The sequence below is a fragment of the Tympanuchus pallidicinctus genome, unplaced genomic scaffold (genome assembly GCF_026119805.1).
Source record: "Tympanuchus pallidicinctus isolate F22 unplaced genomic scaffold, pur_lepc_1.0 scaffold14, whole genome shotgun sequence".
Taxonomy (NCBI): domain Eukaryota; kingdom Metazoa; phylum Chordata; class Aves; order Galliformes; family Phasianidae; genus Tympanuchus; species Tympanuchus pallidicinctus.
Genome location: NW_026294659.1, coordinates 12,301,222 through 12,326,026, shown reverse-complemented (window position 1 = coordinate 12,326,026; position 24,805 = coordinate 12,301,222). Strand labels below are relative to the sequence as shown.

The 24,805-nt window shown below is 40.5% G+C and overlaps 1 protein-coding gene across 7 annotated transcripts in view; it reads left to right on the top strand.

Moving 5' to 3' along the window:
- The first annotated feature begins 765 nt into the window (after nucleotides 1–765).
- Nucleotides 766–24,805, top strand: part of SLC37A1 (solute carrier family 37 member 1) — a 44,378-nt gene continuing 20,338 nt past the window's right edge. Inside the window, exons 1-10 of one of the 7 annotated variants that reach the window (XM_052674036.1) lie at nucleotides 766–877; nucleotides 9,277–9,530; nucleotides 11,081–11,162; nucleotides 12,002–12,128; nucleotides 14,515–14,593; nucleotides 15,379–15,514; nucleotides 16,951–17,027; nucleotides 18,596–18,762; nucleotides 19,533–19,570; nucleotides 24,745–24,783. In XM_052674036.1, the coding sequence (XP_052529996.1) occupies nucleotides 9,475–9,530; nucleotides 11,081–11,162; nucleotides 12,002–12,128; nucleotides 14,515–14,593; nucleotides 15,379–15,514; nucleotides 16,951–17,027; nucleotides 18,596–18,762; nucleotides 19,533–19,570; nucleotides 24,745–24,783 (801 nt within the window). In that variant the 5' untranslated portion in view covers nucleotides 766–877; nucleotides 9,277–9,474. Of the gene's footprint in view, nucleotides 878–4,430; nucleotides 4,514–5,098; nucleotides 5,275–5,350; nucleotides 5,494–8,149; nucleotides 8,331–8,576; nucleotides 8,702–9,276; nucleotides 9,531–11,080; nucleotides 11,163–12,001; nucleotides 12,129–14,514; nucleotides 14,594–15,378; nucleotides 15,515–16,950; nucleotides 17,028–18,595; nucleotides 18,763–19,532; nucleotides 19,571–24,744; nucleotides 24,784–24,805 lie in introns of those variants that run through there. The other 6 variants (XM_052674035.1, XM_052674031.1, XM_052674032.1 and 3 more) reach the window with 6 other exon arrangements.

Genomic DNA, 24,805 nt, shown 5'->3' with positions numbered 1-24,805 from the left:
GAGCCAGTTCCGAGTTGTGTCACTTTTTAGCGTGCGTCTCTTTGTTTGTCATTTTTGTAAAGATGAAAAAGGAAGAGACCTATTGTTAAATACATCCTGTTCTTAGCTAATAGGAACCCCTCAGGCTCCTCAGTTAGCACTCAGTCATTACTTTGAGAGCGCTCTCTGTCTGCAATATTTAAGAATGCTGAAGTCACATTTTGTTAGCTGGCAGAGTGTTACACAGCTACACATTTATTAACTCAAAACTATGTGGTTATTTCTCTTTCATGCGCAGCGCCAGTATTTGACAAGGGAAGTCTGATTTGCATAATGGCTGCCCTGTTAATAAGTAGCTGCAGAGTATGCAAACTACTGCTACAACTGCTTGCTTCCTGCAGAATTTGATCTGAGTACACTTCTTCAAAGCATCAGCATTTCCTCTTTTATCACTCTTGATGATGCTTACCTCTCTTCTTTCAACTAAGGTAGGCTAGATGCCTTTATCTACAATAGGGTGATGTCTCTAACTATAAAAACACTTACTAAGACTATGAGTGGCACATTAATTGTAAGCAGACACCATGGCTCAGAGCAGTAAGGGAGAGTATTTTGGGCACGTATACAGAGGTGATCCCAGTTCAGCTCAATGACAAAAATAACCGGATGTTTTAGCTTCAAAGTTCACGTGGCCAAGGGGACAGCTGGAACAGACACAGAAACAAATCACAAGCTATCACATATATCCCCTTCATTATTGCTAACTTCTTGCTGGGTAGCTTGTTTCAAAGTCCTGAAGGAGGAAAGGGTCTGAGGGAGGAACAGCTCACTTTGCTTGGAGAACAGCCAAGAACTTCCTTTATAATATTTAAATTTACTTTGAACTTCAAAATGGCAGGTATTGTGAGTATCTGTAAGTCAGAATCTCTAAGTTTGAACTCAGTTAAATGTGTGGTGCATGCTTTTAAATTTTCTATAGCTAGAAGCTGTCCTGTAAGGATAAGATTATGTCTTTTGAGAGGTATGTAAAGAACAGAAATTAAACTATGGGGAAATATTTCATTATTTCATTAGAAAAAAAAATTTATCAGTATCTTTTTCTTTATGCAAGCTAAAGACAGGCTGATATGCTGCATGGTCAGGACCACATACTAGCAAAATTTAACTGGAGCTGTCAGAAAGATCAGTTATCTTCCTCCTGAAACTGAAATATAAAGCAGGTTGTCTTCAGAGTAAAATTATGGGATTAAAGAATTAAAATAATATTTAACAGGAAGTTCTTGTTTTGGAATATATCTTTCAGGTCTTTTTATTATTCTGCTGTAAGTGCTATCAGACACTTAAAGGATTCAAAATAGTCTTAGCAGAATGTTTTCTTAGGTTCTGGAAGCAAAGGATGAATGAAATGGAATTTACTGTGGGGTTTGTTTCCCCTCCAATTCAGAATGAAGCCAGATTTTGAAATGTCAAAATCTTTCGCAGAATGGCAACTCCTCTCTGCACATCTGTTTTAAGCCCTTTACAGGTAAAATAAAAGCTGCTTAGTCTGTTCGCATGCCAAGTAAAGACAACCTCTTTTTGAGCTCATAAGGAAGCCAGAAAAACAAATGAATGACTTTCCTAGCCACCCTGCTAGGCCACCACAACTTCCACCTTCAACTGCGATTAATATCAGGATGCTCTGAAAACCAGATGATTAGGAAAGAAACGGTTGTAGGAAAGCTGTTCTGGAAATACTGGCTGGACTTCTTTTAGTCTTGGCTAAAATTAACCCTTCAGGTTTTCTCCTGCAAAGTGGCCGAGGAAGAATGTTGTATTGTATTTATATTTTGCCTTCCATTCCTCTGACCTTACTTCTAATTTTGAAGCACAGAGCACAATGGGAAAATTTCAAAGCCTTTTTTTCAGGTTTTTATTTCTACTAAAGTGCAATTGGAACATATATGTCACTGTTATTCCATGTAGGAATCACTGCTAATGTCTTTCCCCAAGGCTTTTATGACAGTCAGCATTACCGTTGCTACAAAGAAAGCAGTTAGCATTCATAAAGTAAAAAATATCTTAGGGCCAGTGTTAACAAAGCAGTGTCAATACTATTGTTTTGTTTTGTTTTGTTTTCCTGCAAGTGGATTTTGTTTATTTAAGGAGATAAACAAACAAACCAAACCAACCAAGCAAACAAATAATACTTCCCAACCTTAGCTTCTCTCTTTATGTGCAGTTTATAATGACATAAAGATAAAGCAGCACAATCCTTTTCTTTTTTTCTTTTTTTCCCATAACATCTGAAGTTCTAATCTGGCAACTCAGAATGAATTCAACAGAGAAGAATGAAATGATTGAGGTAGATGGGACTACTTTGCTGTCTTCTCATTCCCATCAGCTCACATAACTTCATACCTCACGTCCTTACTCTTGACTAGCAAGGCAGTTGCTTTAGTGCAGGCTCCCTGTTCTGGCATGCTTTCTGTTTGTAACTGTTCTGGTATTTCGTTTCTATTTAAAAAAGCCACAGCACAGCACTCCTTCCTCATATGATTGCTTTTCGGCAACCTGTAGCATGGAGAAATGAAACCCCTTGGTAGCCTATCTACCTGGTTTAATCTGCCTGCTCCTCTGAAATTGTTTCTGTAGCCATGTCTTGCACTTCTACCCAACCTCCTGATCAACTAAAGAAGAGTACAAATAAAATTAAAGTAATAAAATAAACTATGTTTTCTCCTTGTGGAAGTAGAATAAATTCTTCAAGATAAGATCCTCGTAATAAATATTCTTCTTTTGTCTTGTTAGGTTGGCTATATCTGCGTTATAGATTCCATTTTTAATAATACTACTTGATATATATTTTTAAATTCTGTATTGTCTGCATTCTTGATCATTCTTCCGTGAGTGGCTAAAGTATAATATAGCTTGTCTGGATCCCTCACCAGGGATTCTCCATCCTAATTAGAGGGTCAGTGATCCCTACAAGCAGTAGGTTTGCCTGGGACTGCATTCAGTAGGTTCTACCACAATAGACACCCTTGTTGCTATGCTTGTTTTTTTTTTCACAGGTCTTTCCTCAGAGAAGACGAGGTGATGTCAGAGTTTCACTCCTCATCCCTCTGGAAAGCCCTCACAAGTGTCAGAGTAGTGTCCTACCAGCAAGAATGACTTGATCTAATTTTGAACCGATAGGCAACTCCCAGGGTTCAAACAAATGCCACATTCTTAAATGTCTCCTGTAATCACAGCAACATCTGTCTTTACATAGGGGACTCAAGAGACAGTTTTACTGCCTCTTCCATGTTCCACGTGTTATAGATTTTCTTTGTAAGTAGACCTTAGCACTTGGGCACTGACCTGATCCAATTAAGAAAAAGGCTTTGCTGACACTGGTGTCATCTGCTGATCCCTTTTTCTGGTGTTTCTCACTACCTTTGATCCAAGATAGATGTGGTAAAAATTACCAGTCTGGAAACTGTGTAATCATACTATTGTGGCCCTGTGCCAGAGCTAAAAATTCTCACCAGCAGGCAGGGCATGCTGTGATAACACAGCTTTCCAGATCAGAGCTGGCTCACCTCCAACCATCCCTGAGGATGGCTGCAGCAGAACTCTACCTCTCGGCTCCCATGTGTACAGATACATTCTCCACAGCCTCTTTTTTTTTCTTTCTTTTTTTTTTTTTTTTTTTGGCTCTTTTGCGTGTATGTATGTATATATATTTACTTGCCAAAGCCTGATGGCATGTTATATTTGGACAGCTCCCAATATTGATGTGAATTGCTTATACAATAACCCAGCTGCTCTGCTGGGAAAACAAAGCACGCAGAACTAACAAAGGAAACTAAAAAGCCACGCATTTATCAGTCCTGGGAAGTGTAACAGCCAGCAGGTGTCAGTGATGCTAGAGGAATGGAATAGGAAAGTGCCTGCATTTTAATGGAGAAAGTAGGAGAAAAATATATATATATATATATTTTCTTTTGTGGCTGCTTGGTTTGTGCTTTTAGCATGTGGTTTGTAGAAGAAGATAGAAATATCCTAAAGTAAGGCTAAATTCTTTAAGGAACTACAAAAGGGCAAGCTAAAATATATTTAAAATACATGAGCATCCTTCATGATAATGGTGGTTGCTGTGCTAATTTGGAGCGGCTCACCATGGATACAAAATGTACCATGATGGGACTCACCTTCCTTGCACATCTTCATTTTGCATGTATGCTGATTGGAATAACCACTGCCCGGGTGCTTTCCCGCGGTGGTGCAGCCACCCAACTCATGCAATTCACTTCCTGGGGAGTACTCCCTTTCTATTTTTCTCTCTGCTAAGTGGCTGTTACCGCAGAACTGACAAACATCGGCATGCGCAGATGTAATGTCCCACTGTAATTACCCCATCTACACCCAACGTTGGTGTGTGCTTTTCCACCGCAGGCAATGGCATTTCCATGACAAGCCTGCACAGAACAAAGAGGATTGAAGCGTTTCCTTGTTCAGTTCATGTACCATCATAGTGGGGATTGTGAAGATGGAGGGCAACTAGGAAAAGGTGAGCCCGAGCGGCAGCCCCCATCTGTTGGTGACAAGATGCGAAGCAGTAAGCTGCGCAGCACAGTGGTCACGCTGAGACCCTGACTGTTTTAAGGGAGAAGGGTTCGTTGTGACTGCATAGCAAAGCTCAGGATCTAAGCGTTCAAAACGCGGGGTAAAGTCACAGCAGGGATCTGAGCGTTTTCTATTGGCACTGCTGGCACAGACAGTGCGAAGGGAGAAAGGAGGAATGAAAGAAACCGCAGCATTTTGGTGCGTGCCATGAGGTTGCCGGCGTCAGGATCAAGGAACCAGAAAGCAAACAAAAGCTCAGAACGGCAGAATAGTTTGGGTTGGACGGACCTCACAGCCCATGCCGCCAAAATCCCTGCCGCGGGCAGGGCTGCCCCCCACCAGCTCAGGCTGCCTGGGGCCCCATCCAACCCGGCCTTGAGCACCTCCAGGAATGGGCCAAATGCTTAAATGGTTATTATTATTATTATTATTACACAGTTTTCCCGTTAGGAGCGTGCTGGGGGCGGCAGCTTTCCTCCGCCGGCCGTTAGAGGCGGGCCGGGGCCTCCGCGCCGCCGCGGCAGCCCGGTCCATGGCGCAACTCCTAACGGCGCGGCGGGGAGGGGCTCGGGCGGACCGGTCCCGCCGCGCAGCTCCCGCGGCCGGGGTGGCGATACGCGGCCGCGCCCGGCTCTGCTCGGCGCGGCTCAGGCCAGGCAGGAAGCAGGAAGCCGCCGGCACCGGCTGGGAAAGCGGCGGCAGCGGGTAGGCGAGGAGGGCGAGGGGTGGCCGTGCACCTGCCGCGGGCCCGGGGAGGGCTGGGAGGGAGCAGCTACAGCGCGGTGTGCTCGGGAGCCCGGTGGGAGTGCAGTGGCCAGCCCTAAGGCACTTTGACCTCGGCCCGCGCCCGGCGTTCGGGTGCTGGGCCGGCCTGTGCTCCCTCGGCCCCCGGGGTGGTTTGTAATGCGGTGTTACGGGCCCCAGGTATGGACTTGCAGGAACCTTTGGCCTGTGTTTTTTAATCTGTTTCCCGCTTGCTGCATTAATGTTAACCGGCGTGGAACTGTGTCAGGGGAGGGGCAGCTGGGGATTAGGGAAAGGGTCTGCACCACAGGGCGGTGGGCATGGAACGGGCTGCACGGGGCTGTGGGCACGGCCACCAGTGATGGAGTTCAAGGAGCGTCTGGAGGATGCTTTCAGACATAGGTTTTGATTTGGGGTGTTCCTGTATGGAGCCAGGAACTGGACTTGATCTTTGTGAGTTTCTTCCAGCTCCATATTGTATGGTTCTAAACAGATATGGACATTTAGGTTGCCATACAAGCTCTAAAACCAATGGATCTGACTATTTCTGGGTGAGGCTTTGCTGCTGAGTATTACAATATGCCTCCGCTATGTGTATGTCTGAAGGCTTCTTGAGCCCACACCCTGAGGACTTGGATTTGGTGTATGAGAAGCAGCAGGCAGTGTGTGCCTGTCCTTAAACACAGCAGTGCACAGAGAGACAGCACCAGGCGAAACTCCACGCTGTTCCTCCAGCACAGTCGAACCATGCTTTGCAGTATTTCTGGTGAGAAAGGCCAGTTACAAATGACCATGTTTTCCTGAAACAGGGAGAGAGCTGTGTTTCAGATGGTACAGTGGAAGCCTGGAGAAATAGCATAAAATTTCAAAGGTTAAATACAGATGCTAAGTACTACTGCTTCTAAGTGTTGCTTCATGCATTGCAGTACAGCCAAGAGGAACTACAAGTATTTGCTCACCCTTAGGTAAAAATGTTGCTGAAAATGGAAGTACAAAAGACCAGTTCAAGTGATTGAAGTTTGTCTTTGTGCTTCATTTGTGAAATGAAAGTGTAACAAATGTGTTGGTAAATTACCAGTTATTTGTTGTTGTCTGTTAGTGCCCTTTCTGAATAATAGCTTGTTTTAAGAAACCAATCTCATCTACAGGAGGATATGATCTTTATAACCTGTTCACGACTTTTATTGTCACAAGTTTCTTGGCTTTTGTGTGAGAAGTTTTATTTGCTAGTAGAGGCATGACCTGGAAGCCAGAGAAACTTCTGGATATACAGAGATAAGGTGTTGACAAGGCAGTAAGAACTTGAGGCATGAAAGGTGTTGCAGACTTTGCACAGCCGTGGTCTGGGCCCCCTCCTGCACTAGATAAAATGAAATCAGCCCCTGCCAAATAGACTCCAAGTGTAATTCCAATGTCCAGTCCTCCTTGTGGGGCTACAGGGCTCTGCGTTTACAATAGGGATTTAGGAGCTTGTGGTTTTAGCTTTGGTTGTTGGCTTGTTATTTACTGTCTTCCCAATAAGCACTTTGGAGGTGTGAGTGTGATCCGTGCAGCAGGTGTAGGGATTTGCAGTGAACACAGAGCACTGAAACCTTTTGTAAGATGTTTGAAGTCTTTTTGCAACTGCTTACGCTGAAACTGTAAACAGCAACCTGTTGAACAATTACTTTTCTGTGGTGGCCATTGCCTTATCCCACGATATTTTAAAGGAACCACATGAATAGGCTTAAGACTTTGGATCTTTGTTCTTTGCAAGCCTCCCACTTTTTTTTCCTCAGTAGATGTTTCTGCCACCTCACAGTGAGATCACTTAACTCAAATACCAAAACTGTTGTTTAACTGAGAGAAGGGGAGATAGAGTCGGGATGTTGAAACAGATCAGCTACTGCTGGAAGAAAAGTTCATTCTGCTCCTTTACCCACCTCTTTTTCCTCTTGCTTCTCTTTCACAGGAGCTATCTGTAGCTCATTTCCAACCAAATGTGAGATCACTGATGGCCATGTGTTGGTCTGGAATTCAGCTGCCATAACAACTAGCTGTTGCTATAAGGGGGCAGTGCCACCTTCAGTCCCTGTCTTTATACTCCTGCTGCTTCAGATTTATTCTAGTTAGCAATTTGATGGCCACAGAGGGAGTTAGTATTTTCTGTTGGATCATCTGGTTTTCAGGGCACATTTTGTGATAGATCAGCCATCAGAACCATCAATGTGTGGCTACAAAGACCAGTACATAAGGAGGCAGGAACCCACAGCTGGGAGTGGGAGCAGGGAGGAAAGCAGGGTAGGAGACTCCTGGCAGGAAAGCTGGGAATGATTATAAAGTTTGCTGATTGATTGCACAATCTGATGGAGAGTGCGGGGAAGGAGGTGGAGCACACCAAACAAGATTAGCAAGTCCATTCACTTTCGGAGAAGGGAGATAACAAGGACACAATGTGCCTTGCAGCCCAGAAAGCCAAACATTGTCCAGAGAGGTGGTGTAAGCCCATCCCTGGAAATGCTCAAGGTCAGACTAGACAGGGCTCTGAGCAGCCTGGTGTAGCTGTGATTGTCCCTGTTCATTGCAGAGGAGTTGGACTAGATGACGTTTAAAGATTTTTTTCAACTCAGACAATTCTATGATTATATGACACTGTGAAAAACAAAAGGCGTGACAAAAATATGCATTAGAATAATGAACCAGACCCTTGATCTGGTCAGCTTTGGCACAAGAGGACTGAGTTCATTGTTGTTATTCTGCTGGCTGAGGACCATCAACTTTGATTTCTGTAATAATGTGAAGGATAAAGCTGAGAGGAGAGAGGCTCATACCTCAGCCTGCGGGGTGGCAGTTTTTAATATTTCCACGTTAAGCCAGTCCTTTGGTTTTGCCAGGTGTGCTTTCTTCAGAAGAGATTTTGCTTTATCTCACTTCCCATTGTTTTCCAGGAGACCTGTTTCTGTATCCTACCAACTTCCAGGCTCAGGAAAATGTGCCTGGTGCTGAGTTTACGAGCTTGGCTGGTGACAGGGCTGGGGGTACGTTGCAGATCCTGGTCATAGTCCTGGCACACCGTTTGTCATCCTGCTGGGATGGCCCTGCTGTTAGCACACAGGGAGGCTCAGCTTGCCTACTTGGTTTGCAGTCACACCTTATGCCCACAGAGCCTTTTGTCATCTTACTCAACAGCTCATGCTTGCTGCAAAGTAATTGCAGCTAGTTCCTGTTGCAGCACCTGTAATAAAGGATCAGCTGTTTCTGTTGAGGTGCTTCAGCTAGAATTCTCCTACATTGTAAATCGATCTGAATCAATGCTGCCATAATCTCACCATTTCCCTGCATGCCAGGGGATGTCATTCACATATGTGCATGAGCCTGACTGCTGGGTGAGCTGCTGTAAGGAGCTCAGGTGGGGACATTTTCTTTCTTTGTTTTTCCAGCTTCACCGACAGTTTGGTGCCTTGTGTGTCACTGATACTTGGGGGAATCAGGCTAGAACAGGGAGCTCTGGTCAAGTGTTGCTGATAGCATTGTTCAGCTGCACCCGATTGCAAGTTGAAGAATTCTCTATTCCTGGGCTGAAAACAATGCAGTTGTTTTTGAGCAAATTTCAACCTCATGAATGTTTATGATATGTTAAAATAGATCTCTCTAAGGTGGCTAATTGCCTATTTGTATTCTTTCTGAGACAAAAGCAGTGGTTTGATGCCAGCAGGCTTTGGATCATGTTTAAAGTGCATCTTTTCCTTCTGCTTCCACTGCTCTATGCTAAGCTGACTTCTCAAAATAGATTGTAAATGATAAAATGTAGGAAAGGTTGCAATTTATATTGGCTTGAAGTTGTCTTTACATTTTTGATGTCTAGAAGGCTAGTTATGGTAATGACTTCTGTCTTGAATAGATCATCACAGCTGAAATACTATGGTTAGAAAATACTAAGTACCTTGCTGAAGATGTTTACTTACCAGATTTTCTTTTTCATAGATCAGCAATTAACAAAAACAGAGAGAAGCACTTGCCACGTAGTGGCTGAAGGTACAAGACCAAGATCTAAAGGGAAGTCTTCCAAGTTTGCAGCCTACAATTGCATGGCTTATGGAAGATCTTTAATACGCATTCTGAACAGCAGCTAAGGTTTTCACAAGCACATAACTGTCGCCTAAAATTTGATACCAGCTGTAGATGGCTCAGCTGCCTCCCGGGATTCGCTTCATCACTTCATTTTCACGAGATCAGTGGTAAGTCTTGAAGTATGGTGCTGACAATGTGAGTTTGAGTCTGGGATAGATTATTTTGTTCTCTTGCTCTATTTTTGCTTTTTTATCACTTGGTATGTGAAGCAAAAAGTGTTGTAAGTTGTATAACAAATATTGCTCATTTTAAAAGTATTAGTCAAGTATCCTAGAGGATTTTCCTGTGCAAGATATGCACTTGAAAGGATAACTTTCACATTTTTGTATTCAAACTCTTGAGCACCCTTCTTGACATAGATTATGTGTTTTAACCAGAAGTGTGTATTCTTCTCCATGAACTGATGTGTGGTACAGACCTTTAGAATTAGGTTTTAATTCTTAGTACTGTAATATTTGAAAAAACAAACAGTCCTGATAAGTGGATGGCATTGTTTTGTGTGCTTTCTGAGAAAGAATACTGAATTAATTGTGTGTTAATAACAAAAATAACAAATGGAAGACCAAGCACTTCTGTTGAAACAATTTATCACAGTACAGAAGCAAGGACAGTGTCATTATACTTTTATAACTCATGGCAATGCCTTCAGTAATAAGGGTGAATAACTCAACTCACAGTAAAACTCACCCTTTTTTTTTTTTTTTTTTGTTAATGTCTTTGTATGTCAGAACTATGAACAATACCCTTGCTATACAGAAGTTTATAAGACAGGAGTTGATTGAAGATTGATTAAAAATTAGGGACTGTATTAAGCTGTCTGCTATCAGATCTTCTTATGTGCACATGCAGTTTTATTTGCAGATTTTTACATTAAGATCAAGGCTAGAAAAAGCCAGCAGGTATACTCTGATCTCTCTGTGCTGTTAAAAGTAGAAATCCACAGAACACTCAGCTTCTTAAGCAGCTGAAACATACGTTCTGTAGGTAGGGAATAGAATAGATTAGATTGCTGCATTTGTTTTATGCTTGCAGTGGTGGAGTGACCTTATAGTTCATAGGAACTGCAGAGAAAGACCCCAGGATGCCCAGTAAAGCATGAGGGAAAAGCCTGTCCAAACCCAAAGCTGGAGAATTATGTTCATACGCTCCAACTGACAGCAGATGCAAGCAGTGTCTGTCCGTGCTGCAGTCCCTAGAAATGGCCAATTGCTGTTGTTGCAGTGGAAGGCAAAAATAAAGCAAAAATCCTAAAAGCAGTATAAGGAAAGAAAAAGGTAATCATTCGCAATAGTTAAAATGACAGCTCAGCCATCTTTTACATCTTAATTGTAACAGAAAGCTGGCTGAAACCATAAAGCGTGAGATATGACTATCTGTGTGTTTAATGTTTAACTGTCTTTTAATAGCCCCTGAAGGAAGATTGTGAACATGCAAATCAGCTCTGCAGACTCACATGTGTCCTGCACATCACCTGTGTATCACTATGCTCCCTTCCAAAGCTGGATGACAGCGGGTACTTCTGCTAGGGCGATTCTTCTGGCTGTTAGAGAATGTGAAAAAAAAAGTTGTCTTCATCTATTCCCAGATTACCATTGTGTAATGTTTTCTGTAAAAGCACTAAAAGTAAGTTACATCCATGTTTTTTTTTGTATTACAGGTATAGAGCCTTCATTTTTACTCTCACCTTCTTCTTATATGCCAGCTTCCATTTATCAAGGAAACCTATCAGTATAGTTAAGGTAAGCAAGGTTGTGTTGTTATTTAAACATCCTTCTATTGTTAAAAAACAAGGAAGTAGTCATCTTTTTCAGTGTTTTCTTTTGTAAAGGCCATGTTTAACTTGGAATGGTTTTAAAGATGGAAACCTGATGACACTGGCACACAGGGATATTTACGTAATAAGTTTGATTGAGACCATTCCTAGAATGTTGTGTATACTTCTATTCTTTGGGCTTAAGGCTCAGAACAGTTGTGCCTGCACTTGAGGCAGTTCATGTGAATTAATCCAATATGTAGATATGTAACAGAGAACACGTCTGCATTCTTATATTTGAGAAAATCTTGCAACTGATGACTCAAATGTGCTGAAATTCGATTGACATTTACATGACTGTTCCAAGTGCTGCTGAACATCATAGTTGTCTGTATGCTTGGGACTCCGTGCTTTCACTTCTGTTCCCAGTGAAGCCAGTGACAAGATATTCTCTATTCCTATGTTTTTCTCATTCTAATGTCATGTACCTGTAACTTGCCAAGCACAAATCAAATCTGCCAGGGCTCTTGTATATAACTGGTGAGTAACAGTGGATATGGTAGTTCAGGATTAGTGAAGAATTTTGAAATTCTGCACTTACAAACACCACTTCTCTATAGCACATCGTTACTGGCCACATGGTTACTCTTTGGTGTAAAGGTGGCTTCACTGAACAACAGCAGTTAATAATGGCTTAAAATTTTACTGATGTCATTGTGTTTGACACAGGTTCACACAGAATTATTAAGTTTCTTGCTGTATGAAGCTTAACAAGGGCTCTGTTGGAAGTGAATTTTTCATTTTCAAATTTCCTTTCTGTATCAGGGAGAACTACATAAGCATTGTGCTGCTTCACATGAAGTTGAACTCAGCTCCTACAGAGAATATGCTGCCCAGATTCAGTCTGTCAAAAAGCTGTCTAATGCATCTCAGTGTGGATGGGAGCCGTTTGGTAAGGCATATTTTTCTCCCTTTTTTTTTCCCCCCATAATAAAGTGCTTATATTAGTAATTAGTTTTTCTGCCTCTTGCTATTCTTCATACATGGGGAGATTCAGGGGTTGTATATGGGAGGGATGTTTTTTTCAAAGGAAGTAAAGACTTAGCTTGCAATGTCTTGCCTCCTTAAAATCACTTAAACAACTGATGTTATTTTACCTGTTAGAGCTATAAGGTGGTTTCAGTAGAACTATTTTCAGTCAGAAAATGGGCTTGAAATTTAGATACATCTTTAAAATGTTTAAGGGACAGGATAGAATAAATGGTTATCATTTTCTGCTACTCAAGTTCAAGGTCTAACAGACACTGAAATTAAATTACTTGGTGTTTATCCAAACTGGAACTTTTCAGAGTCTTTATTGGAAGAAAGTATTTTTCATCATTCTGTTGGAGATCAAAATCTTGGGACTTAATTGAAGAATGGAGTTGACAACGTACTGACTAGCTTATCAACCTGTCTTTTTACTCAAAAAGAAAGAATATTTGCCTACTTAGAAAGACACTTCAAATGTAATTGTACTGGAATTTAATGGAGATTTTAAATCATTCCCTGTCACTTTAATCATTGGCAAGAAAATCATTGGAATAGAATAGTCAACTCCAGTCTCTCTAGCCATCAGTAAGCTGTTCTAGTCACTCTTTAATTAGCAATTTTTAAAAAATCCACTCATCAAAGAGAATAAGAGAGAATAAGAGCAGAGAGCTCTAGGCTTTCTGACAGAATTCTGTGTACTAACTGCCTGCTGCAAGGTAGTCAGTCAACTGAAATGTAGTCTCATGTTTTCAAATGTTGTCGTGTGCAGTAAAATTGATTGATTGTGGGTTTTTTTTGTCCCTTGACCAAGGGGAGACTGAGCTTACTTGTCTGATACTAGTTGGATTTATTAATACTGAAAACTTCTGAGCTCTAGTGTCCTACTTCTTTCCATGAACACACATGCTGTTGCAAAGCTGTCTCTTTGAGATGGCTCTTTAAAGATGCTCTTTCAGCTCTGTTTTTGAGATGTCAGAGCCAGCAAGCTGGAATGTCACTGGAAAAAAAAGGGCGTTTTAATAACAGCAACTTTATTCTCAGAGTCAGTGGGAGGACATGGACCTGCTGGAGTATGTCTGGAAGTGGGCCTCAAAAATGAACCAAGGGATGGAACACCTTCCCTACCAGGTCAGGCTGAGAAAGCTGGGGCTTTTCAGCCTGGAGAGGAGGTGGCTCCAGGTGGCCTGTCAGTATCTAAAGCAGGGCTGTGAGAAGGAAGGGGACAGACGTCTTTTTTAGCGGGGTCTGTTGTGATAGGACAAGGGGAAATGGTATCAAGCTGAAAGAGAAATCTAGGCTGTTATGTTACAAGGAAAAAGCTTTTATGCTAAGGGTAGTGAAGCATTGGAACAGGTTGCCCAGGGAGTTGCTGGATGCCTCATCCCTCAAGACATGCAAGGTCAGGCTGAACAGGGCTCTGAACAATGTGATCTAGCTGTAGATGTCCCTGTTCACTGCAGGGGAGTTGGACTAGATGAGTGTTAAAGGTTCATTCCAACTCAAGTGATTCTATGATTCTTTGAATTGTGGCTCCGTGCAAACATAGTTATCATTCTTGGTATGAGTTCAGGTCTCTTGAGGCTATACATGTTTTTTCCATCTGGATGGAGTTCCTCCTGCTGCACTCTTCCATCCTGCAAGTTCCATTTTGTTGTGATTATGGTCATTTCTTCAGAGAGCTGAACCTTATTTTTCTTTTTTTAAACTAGACTTCTGTCACTGTGGCTTATGAGAAATTAGAAAATGAAGTGCAGAAGAATTTGGCCATTCAAAAAACTGTATTAAGATGATTCCTTAAAAAATACAATTCCTTAAAAAGCCTGTACAATGATGGATTTTTTTAAATCTATTTTTTAAAAATCTTTTAAATCTATTTTTTAAAAGGTATTTTTGCTTTTAGCACCACATATATAGGAAACTCATCCTTCCACTGCGCTTTTGAGAATAGCCTTTATGGTTTAGTTGTTTGGTGGCTTTTTTTTCCTTGGTTGGGCTCTATTTTTTGTTTGTTTGTTTAAGTAGCTATAAGAAGTGGTACCTTGTGAATAACTTCCTAAGTGATGTTTTGAGTAAAGCAGAATTAAAAGTGGGCCTAGAAATATTTTCCTAATGCACTACAAGAGAAAGCATAAATTGTAGCTGTTTTTTTGTTGCTGTTATCAAATGTGTTTTACATAATATGTGCTTAAGTCCAAATAAATATCCAGTGTACATCCGCCGTGTCCTATGCATGTCATTTTTCTCATCATATATAAAAATAATTGGCACGTATAAACTGGTGATTTATTTTGAAAATATGTTCTTAGATAAGAATAACTACAAGCAGTTGCTGGGAGCACTGGATTACTCATTTCTGTGCGCATACGCAATTGGAATGTATTTAAGGTAAATCTGATTCTCTTGGAAACCTTCATCACTTACTATAGGAGACCATACTATTCCCAATATATTGTCCTATCCTACTGTAAAGTTTCTCATGAAGAGAATGAGAACTCGAATGTTGATGCCTTCTCCTATATCTGTGCTAATTGCTATAGAAAACGATGCATCTTCCTTAGTTGCCAGTGGTATTGTACCTCTTGGTGTGCAGAAAGATTATTTTAACTCTCCCCACTGCCTTGTGCATGAGTGCTTTTCAACTTGCAGTCTAACCTGTATTTCTTTGGGGGTGCACTGGGGTTGGGAGGCGCATCCCCAAATTTTATCCGTGTCCAATACACTTGTGTAGACTGAGGTGATGTGTCCTGTAGTGAAAGAGCAGTAGCAGACACTATCTAAACTATCCACGGGTTATTAACTGCCATTTGGAGTTGCCTCTTTTTCTTTACCAACATTGGAACCTTCATAACTAGAGTCATAAGTGGGAGAGATAAATCTCATTTTAAATGACTGGAGATGTTCCCAGTGCTGTGGGCCATTTGGAGAATGATTCTGTAAGTCACTTCCAATGGGCTTCAGGTGAGTATGTCCCTGAAAGATTGTTGTGCAGATGTTAGTTCCAGGCACTTATTGATCATGAAACATTTATTGTTTTTTTTCTGTCAAGTACTTTACTAGTAAAGTTTCCCTTCAACAAGAATTAAGCAACACCAAGTATTATTTATTCCTGAAAGCCTTATGATCCGACTTTTAATTACAGCTTTTCTTTCTCTTTCCTTCCACATTTCAAGTGGAATAATAGGAGAACGGCTGCCCATCCGGTACTATCTGACAGTCGGAATGCTTGCTAGCGGGCTCTTCACTGCAATGTTTGGATTGGGTTATTTCTGTAATATACATAATCTGTGGTTTTACATAATGGCCCAGGTAGGCATGATTTTCTTTAGATAGTCTGAGTTTCCATGGTGCTTTTTAATGTTGTGTTGTTATTGTTTCTTTTGAGTTACTAGCTATGATTAGTGGTTAGATGGGAGGATATGAAGGCTGACATCTGTCATCAACAATAACATACAGAAATGATAGAGTAGGTAGCCCCAGGTTTAAAAAAAAAAAAAAAAAGAAAAGAAATATTTGAAAACAAATTAGTGCTTTAGTCTGTGGCAAATTCATTGATGATCAAATCTTTGCAAGCTTAGATGTGGATGAGTTTTAAAACAAATGTATTTACTTTTGTCATTCTGCCAAGACCTGAATGATTCATCTTGGCTTTCTCTTCAGGAAAATTACATTTTATGTGCCTAATGTTGGAGTCTCCCACGTTGGTGTGGCTGAGAAACTGTCAGCCTTTTTAATAAAATTTGTTGTGTGGGATTTTTCAGAGTGCTTGTAGATCTAATCGCGCATCACAAGAATATTTACCATTGACCCAAAATGGAATTTTGATCATGACCAGTGTATGATTAGCACTTCTGAGTCATTTTGGACAGGTCTGCATCGTGCGCTGTTGCTTTCTTTGCATTATCTTGGTTGCATTTTCACAGCTGGCATGTTTGCGTGGCATGTGTAACATGACTTGCAGCAATACAGACTTGAGCACTGAAAGCTTTTATTTCACCAAGTCACCTGTAAAACGTGTCAGTGCCCAGGGCTGTTAGCCTGTGTGGTTCCCAAGACTGGAGCCAGCTGCCTTAGGCATAGGCTGTGTGCTTACCAGTGATGTGGACAGTGAGTCCTGTAACATGAAGGTGTGAGATTGCTTCACTTCATGTTCAGTTGCTCATATGCTGTGATCTTTGGGTTAATGAACGATTGCCTGACAGGTTTTAGGAATTGAGTTAGGATTCCCTTACATCTGTACAACTTGCAGGCCAAAGTATCTCTTACCTCAGACTGAATACAGTGTATTACGTTTCTCCTCTAAGCTTATTTGCATATGTCTTTTAATCACTTTAAATCCAGTGTTCAAAATTGTCCAGTCTTCATGAAAGCTTTTTTATTTTTTCACTTATATCCCAAATATAACTTTGCCATATGTTCAAACTGAGTGAAGTATTGTGTAGCCCTTAGAGTTTGGGGAATTGGTTTGCCTGTTCTGTGTTGTGCATGAAATGAGATTTTTGGTAAGCACATGATTGAATTTTACTTTTTTGTGGTTTGCATTACTGGAAATGTTTCACAGGGGTTCTTTCCTGTCCATAAATATTTCACCTTGTTTATTCTTGAAAAATAATGCTTTTGAAAACCTCAGTAAAATTCTGAAATCAAAGCACTTGTTCAATCTTCCTGACACAGCACTCAACAGGGATTATGTAGGAACTTGTCATAGGCTGTGCTTATTTATTATTGTTTCTATATGCTTTCAGATAGCTAATGGGTTGGTGCAGACTACTGGCTGGCCAAGTGTCGTTACATGTATTGGCAACTGGTTTGGAAAAGGAAGGTAAGTAATACATAATGCAAAGTTTTGGAAGTACAAATCAGTGCATTCAGGGCTATAAGATTGTAGTCAGTATCTTCCTATCGCTTCAGTGATGCTTTGGGATAAAAGAAAAGGTAGGTGGATCCTTGTCAGAAGTTTTCTGGTTAGCTTACATTTCAATCTGAAATGCTCTCTTTCATGTCAAATTAGTGTTATCTGGTAACTCCTTTGTTTGATGTTTAATTTTTCAGATGAATTGTTTTGAAATTCTTGCAAATATTACCAGTCTAAAACCACTTTTGATAAAGGCTGTTATCATGCCTTTTTAATGTGTTTTCATCTGTGTTTCAAAGCAGTTGTCAGAGTACAGCTCTAAAGATATCTTTTGGTCTGATATATTCCTTCTAACACACTTAGAAAAACTTGAAATTTAATTTAAAAAAGAAGAGAGATATCATAGCTGACTTAACCTTTCTTTTTGTCACTTTCTTTAAATAATCCTTTTTCTTCCTTTATTTTTTTAAATCCTGCATAGAGATCACTCTTAATGCTTGTTTTATCATAGCATGCAGAAATCTTCCATGAATTTTGTGAGAGCTGCATATTAAATTTATTGCCTCTGATGATGGTTGATGGCTGTAGCGTATAGTAATGCTATTTAGTGCAGTCCATTGTAGATATCATCAAGGGAACATTACTGTCAATCAGTTCCAGGGGAGTGCATATGAAAATTCAGTATAAGTTTTCTATGTAAAATTGTGAGACAGTTGAAAAAATACAGTATCAAACTACTGAAAAGAATTAACAGGTCTGTGCATAGCAGATGCATTCATTCAGATTTTCTTTTTTAAGCAATAGCAACAGTCTTTAGTTTTAGGAGGCTACATAATGGGCTGTTGGATAGAGCTCTGGTCCAATGTCACTGAGTTTCATTTTGCTACAAATTCCTTGAAACGTGAGCAGACTTCTTGGATCTTGTCTTCAGTCAAAGAAAAAGATTTATTTTATTTAAAATTAGGTTGCTCCAGGTAACTTCCTGCTGAAAGCAAGGCAGTTTTCCCAAACTTACAAGGAAAAAAGCCTGCTAACTGCCAACACTTCAGCAGAATTGTGATTTACAGTGGTTCTGCTGGAGCTATTGTATAGCAGCTCTAATCTAGGATTTCCAGGCTGACAAGTTCAGTGCATCTGTGAGTCATGTCTGTGCAGTGTATTTGCAGGACTTCCACTCACAGAAGCATTGGACTTAGCATGTATGTATGTATATGCTATGCAACATCTATATACATGTTTCTACCAAAGAAACTCTTATCTGGATGTATGCAACTCCCCATGGTGCTGTTACATGCAGGATGAGTTCTGTCATGCACAGAGAAGTTCTTGGAACACTTCTCTAAATATTTAGATGCTTTGAAACTGACAGTTGAAAGGCTAGCATAAAGTAGTGGTCAGTTACAGAGCAATGAGTTTTCAGATATTTCACTGTCACCACAGGTAAGCAGTCTTTTTTTATATGCTTTTTTCAAGATTGCTTATTGTTGGAATAATAAGAAATGTCTGTGGGACTTGTTTGTTTCTTTTTAATGCAGGCGAGGTTTGATCATGGGAATCTGGAATTCACACACATCAGTGGGAAACATCTTGGGATCCTTAATTGCTGCTTATTGGGTATCTACGTGCTGGGGTCTCTCCTTTGTGATGCCTGGTGTTATTATTGCTGTGATGGGGATTGTTTGTTTCCTCTTTCTTATTGAACGTAAGTGCTTTAGTGTGATAGAACCATGAAAGGGCTCATTATTGGCAAATCGTTGTTGTTTAAGCTAAATGACCTGGGGCATAGTAATAGCTAGCAATTATTCTTCAAGATACACTTAATACTGCAACAACTTTGTCCTAGAACTAAATTAAGAAAAATCTGCGTGTGTCTGACAAGTTCATACACCCAGATTATCATATCTGAGAGTAACACTTCAGAATTCAGTGCACTGTCCTATCTTTAATCCCCTGTCTTTAAAAAAAAGAACAACTGTTCAGGTGTCAGACACATCTAAATATTAGAATATCCCACCTGGCTGTATTGTGTATTCTGTGCTACCATTCAATGTATGACATCCGTATTCTGTTCTACAAAATAAAGAGATTGCCTGATAAGAGCAAGTTCTGTGACCTTAAATTAGAAATGAGAAAGAAGTCCTTTCATTTGTCTCTTTGTAGACTTAAAGATAGCAATATGAATGCTTATTTTTCTGCATCTGTCCTGTCTGAGGACATAAAAAGCTTTGTTGACACAACTAGAATGATGCAATGAACTGGGCTGCCAGATAGAACTGTTGTCTTAGAATGCAAAGGGTACTGTGAAGCATCCTTTTCTGTTTCTCTATATGTATAACCAGATGTTCATATGAGAACTATCTTTGTATCTTCTGTACTGTTGGCTTATTGGTAGTAAATTATACTACTGACAAGTGTTTTAAGAGAGATTATTTATGCTTTCTTTCATTAACTACGTTTGTTATTGTATTTCAGATCCTAAAGATATAAGTTGCTCCTGCACTCCATCCAGTGTAAGTGAATGTTTTTTCTGCTGTGATTTTTTTCCTTTTAATATAATATACATGTTTATGGTAGCTCTAGTATTCAAATCATCTTCATGGTCCTTTTGTATCATGTTGTTATAACTTACCCAGACTTGAAAGAATGATTGGTCCTCTGTGCTTCAGTGGTAACCAGAAGCTTACTGTCTACCAAAGCAGTACAAATGAGGAGGTGAATGACTTGGTTTGAGCTAAGGTTTTGCAGCGGATGAACTTAGCACAGCAAACTCAGTAAAAGCTCTTCGTTTTTCTTCATGTTATTTTCCTCCAATCTTCCTGAGTGTATTCAGAGTGTTTTGACTGGTGTCCTTCAGTTTCCCTACTTGCTTGGATATGAGATAGCTGTCAACCATGGCCTATCAAGGATCTCACTGTTAAGAACCCTGTACTGGGTGCTGCAGAAAGTAAAATGCAAGCAGCCCTTTACCTAGTATGTGGTCTATGAACCTTGTATCTCTGAGCTTGAACGAAAGGTGGGATATCCCTTGGATAGAGGGAAGGGCAGCAGGAACACATGACTGGGGAAAAGAGGAGCAAAAAATGTATGTGAAGCTGCAGTTCATAGAATCATTAAGGTTAGAAAAAGCCACTAAGATCATCTAGTCCAACTGTTAGACATCACCACTGTGCTCATTAAGCTGTATGTGCCATGCTTACAGTGTTCTTGAACACCTGCAGAGATGATGACTCTCACTTCTTAACTAAAAGATTAAGAGACTAGGGCAAGCAGTCAGTCTGTGGCAGAGAATTTTGTTGTGATTCAGTACAGCCTTTATTTAAACCAAGCTAATTGGAATTACTACGGACTGTATTGATATTAATGAAGAACTGTGAAGTGGAGAGAAAAATAACTTGTACTTAACGATATTGGTCACATGACAGTGCTATGTTGTGTTTGTGTTGTTTTTTGTTAGTGGAGTCATAGAATGATTTGATTTGGAAAGGATCTCAGTAAGCCATCTGATCCTACCCTCTGCTTGTATTAGGACTGACTTTTACATTGGATTAGATTGATTAAGGACTGTCTAGTGAAATTTTGAAATCTCCGAGAACAGAGATACATTATTTCTCTTTAAATATTAGGTGAGTTTTAAAATGTGTCAGTTATGCAATTTACTGCTGTCAAAACAGTCTACATGTGAATAGATAAGCTTTCTTTGTCTTGCTGAAGATTACATGCGTTCTTCCTTGTGCCGTTGTGGCAGCAAAACTCTAGCTTTCAATTGCTTCTAAAAGAAAATCCTTTTGTTCAAATATTTAGTACAGGGTTGTTCAAACACTGTTTAAAATAAGTTGGTTAGTAGGTGAGCTCTGGTACTGAGATGTTTGCCCAGTACACTTAACACAGAAGTTCAATTTTTGTGCGCTCAGAATTAAGTAATGTAGAAATCTATGTCAGTGATAAAGAGATGCGCCTTTGAAAACTTCAGCTGCTATTTGAGAATCATAGAATGGCTTGGGTTGGAAAGGACCTCAAGAATCATCAAGTTCCAACATCCCTTCCACATGCAGGGTTGACATCCACTAGATCAAATATACTAAATCAGATTGCCCAGTGCCCTATCCATCCTGGCCTCCAGGGATGGGGCATCCACAGCTTCTTTGGGCAACCTGTGCCAGCACTTCACCACTGTCTCAGTAAAAAAAAACTTCCGGACATCTAATCTAAATCATCCTTCTTTTAGTTTAAAACCATTCCACCTTATTCTATCACTATCTACCTGTGTAAAAAGTTCATTTCCCTCATTTTTATAAACTCTTTAAATATTAGAAGGCTGCAATAAGGTCTCCCTGCAGCCTTCTCTCAAGGCTTCTCTCAAGCCCAGTTTGTTCCACCTGTCTTCATAGGAGAGCTGTTCCAGCCTTTAGATCATCTTCATGACCCTCCTCTGGACCCTCTCCAAAAGCTCCAAATCTTTCCTGTGTTAGGGACCCCGGACTTGAATACAGTACTCCAGCTAAGGCCTCATGACAGCAGAGCAGAGGGGGACAATCACCTCCCTGCCCCTGCTGGCCACACCACTTCTGATGGAACCCAGGATAACATTGGCCTTCCATGCTGCAAGCACACTGCTGGCTCATATTCAGTTTTTCATACCGGGACCCCTAAATCCTTCTCAACAGGGTTACTTTCAAGGAATTTTTCTTCCAGTTTGCATACGTATCTGAGATTAGTTCGACCCAAGTGCAAAACCATTCACTTTACTTTGTTAAACATCATTAGGTTCACAAGAGACCACTTTTTGAGTTTAAGGTCCCTTTGCATGGCATCTTTTCCTTCTGCTGCATCAAACCACTCAGCTTAGTGTCATCAGCAAACTTGCTGAGGATGCACTTAATCCCATCATCAGTGTCATTGATGAATATGTTAAAGAGTACCTGTCCCAAGACAGACACCTGTGGGACACTGCCCATTACCAGCCTCCAACTGGACATAGAGCCATTGGCCACAACCTTCTGGCTACAGCCTTCCAACCAATTCCTTATCCAGTGAATAGTCCATCCTTCAAATTCACGTCTCTCCAACTTAGTGATAAGGATGCAGTGGGAGACCATGTAAAAGACTTTGCAGAAGTCCAGGTAGATGACGTGAGCTGCCTTCCCTTTGTCCACTGATGCCGTCACTCCATCATAGAAGGTGACCAGATTGGTCAGGCACAACTTTCCCTTTGTTAAGCTATGCTGACTGTCTCAGATCACCTGCTTATCCCTCATGTGCCTTAACATGTCTTCCAGGAGGACTTGTACAATGATCTTCCCAGGTACAGAGGTGAGGCTCACCATCCTGAAGTTCCCGAGGTCCTCTTTCCTCCCTTTCTTGTAGGTGGAAATGATGTTTCCTTTTTTTAAGTCCTCAAGGACTTCACGTGACAGCCACAGCTTTTTCAAATATGGTGGAAAGTGGCTCAGCAGCCACCTTAGCCAACTCCCTTAGGACTCTGAGTCACTGGGGTGCGTGTCATCCTGCCCCATGGACTTGTACACATTCATTCTCATGAGAAGTAGATTCCTTTCTTGATTTGTGTACCTGTAACGCAAGAGGAGGGAGGCAATTCAAGCAGAAAGAAAAATAACAGACAAGGAAAAAAAAACAAAAAGGAGAGTACTTGGGAGACCAATTATGTTACAGAATGTCATCACTATCCTCCTGTTGTTCCAGAATATGTTTGTGGGTTCATCTCTGTTTCATGTTCAGTAAGACTTTGGTATGTGTTTGTTTCTACTGTAACTAAAACGCAGAGCAGTATTTTGCTCCAGGCTATTTCTCCTTTGACTCCCAGGGACCCGTGGGCAGTCAAGTCTGCTACATTTTCAACTAGGTCTTCGGAAGAACAAGAGAGCAAATACAGGTCTCGGGGTTTCCTGTGTGTGACAGCAAGTCAAGGCTGCTGAGGAGTGTGTTAGAGGCAGGGTCCTAAGGAATCCCATATGTCTTTTCATAAAGTAGAGAATTACTATATGTGAAGGCTGTCTGCACGTATATGTGAACTGCACCTACTGGTTTCAGGTATCACAGACAGATTGTTCAGGGATGATTTCTGCTTTTTACTGTGTCCACCTTCCCCTCCTTCCCTCCCTTCCCCCCCCCAAAAAAAAATCTTAGATAGATGGCTTTTTATGTTGTAAATTCTCTCTTTTCTTGAATAGTAACTGATGGTGACTCTTCTGCTGTCTGTTATTTTTTTTTTTCTTTACCAGTTAATGGATTTTTTCCTCATATGGAAGTTTCCTGATAAAGCTTCTGATTGCTTTTAATGGTCTGTGGAACTCCTATTCTTAGTTTGTTGCTGTGAGATAATTTGTACTTACAATGAGCTCTGTATTTTTCATTTATTTCTTTTTCACTTATTAAAGGTAACTTCTGTCAAATATGAGAATCATTTACATGACTTGTAGAGACTCCTAACAGGAGGCATTTTTTCCTTGGGCTTTATGTCGTTCATAAGTTCTCCTGCAAAAATGTCAGCTGCTTCTATAATACCTTGAGCATAATATTGTCAGTATTGGCTCTTAAGCTTTGTGAAAGTAAATGTTTACTATTTGTCTCTAATGCACTTTTATTGGGAAGCATGACTAAGAAATTGCATGCAATAGCCTGTTCGTATGCCTCAAGGAGCTAGTAATAAAAAAAGGCATTCAATATCTACATCGTACTGATGTTTTTAACTAGAAGCCAGTGTTTTTAGGGGTTTATTTTCCCCTATTTTCCCCTTCTGTTCACCACAATTTCCCCTTTCTGGGACTGTCCTTTGACCTAATCTCCAGGGCATCAATAAGATCTCTGCACCACGCGCAGTCTCATTGTATAGCATTGCATTTGGCATTCTGTTTCCATGGAAACCTTACTCTGCATAGCAGAAGGCATCACTTCTTCCTTCCCTATTCTGCGTATCCACATCTGCAAATATTCTAGGGTTTTGTGAAGTATTTCCCTGCCTGCCTCTAATGTTTCTCAGATTCTCTCTTGGGAAGCTCTATACCACTTTAATTGCTTAGACATCTCACTTCAGATCTGTGTGGTCTATGAATTACATTGGGTCACAGTTTCTGCTCACTATGGGGAGGGCGGTTTTAAAAGTTAAGGAAATCGACAAGAATAGAAGTCTGAGAAGATCTCCTAAAAATGCAGATGTGGTAGTTATTGTATCTGATTGCTGAATTGAAGGAAAAAAAGAAAAAGAAAAAGGAAGGAAGACACATGTAATAAGACAGATTGTTATCACTGGGAACAAACTTCCAAACTTGTTAACCAAGGGTTAAAATTTGCTGGCATACATAAAATGGTAACTGTCACTCTGTGCTCAGTCATCTCAGGTGACAACCAGAACAACTTGTGCTTTTGCAAATAGGTAGAAATTATTATTAAATATTATTTAAGAAATCAAGGAAACATGCCTGTTTGTTTTGCTCATAAGGTTGTAGCTTGTCACTTAAGACAAATATTTTGATTGAGTGCAGACAGCTGTGCCAGTTGGTGCCAAAAGCTGAACCTGTAAATGGAAGAATGAGGCTGGTTAAGTTCAAAGACAATTGAAATAAATAGGGAAGAATTTAAGATATGTTCATATTAAGGTTTAAAGGTTAGGTTAGTCTCTCTGTGATATCACTATCTTAGATGAATTTGGTCTACTGTTTATTTGCAGCGTGATCATGAGCCCAGTATTTCTACAGAGTTTGTAGTGGTGAGTAATCTGATTTCACTGA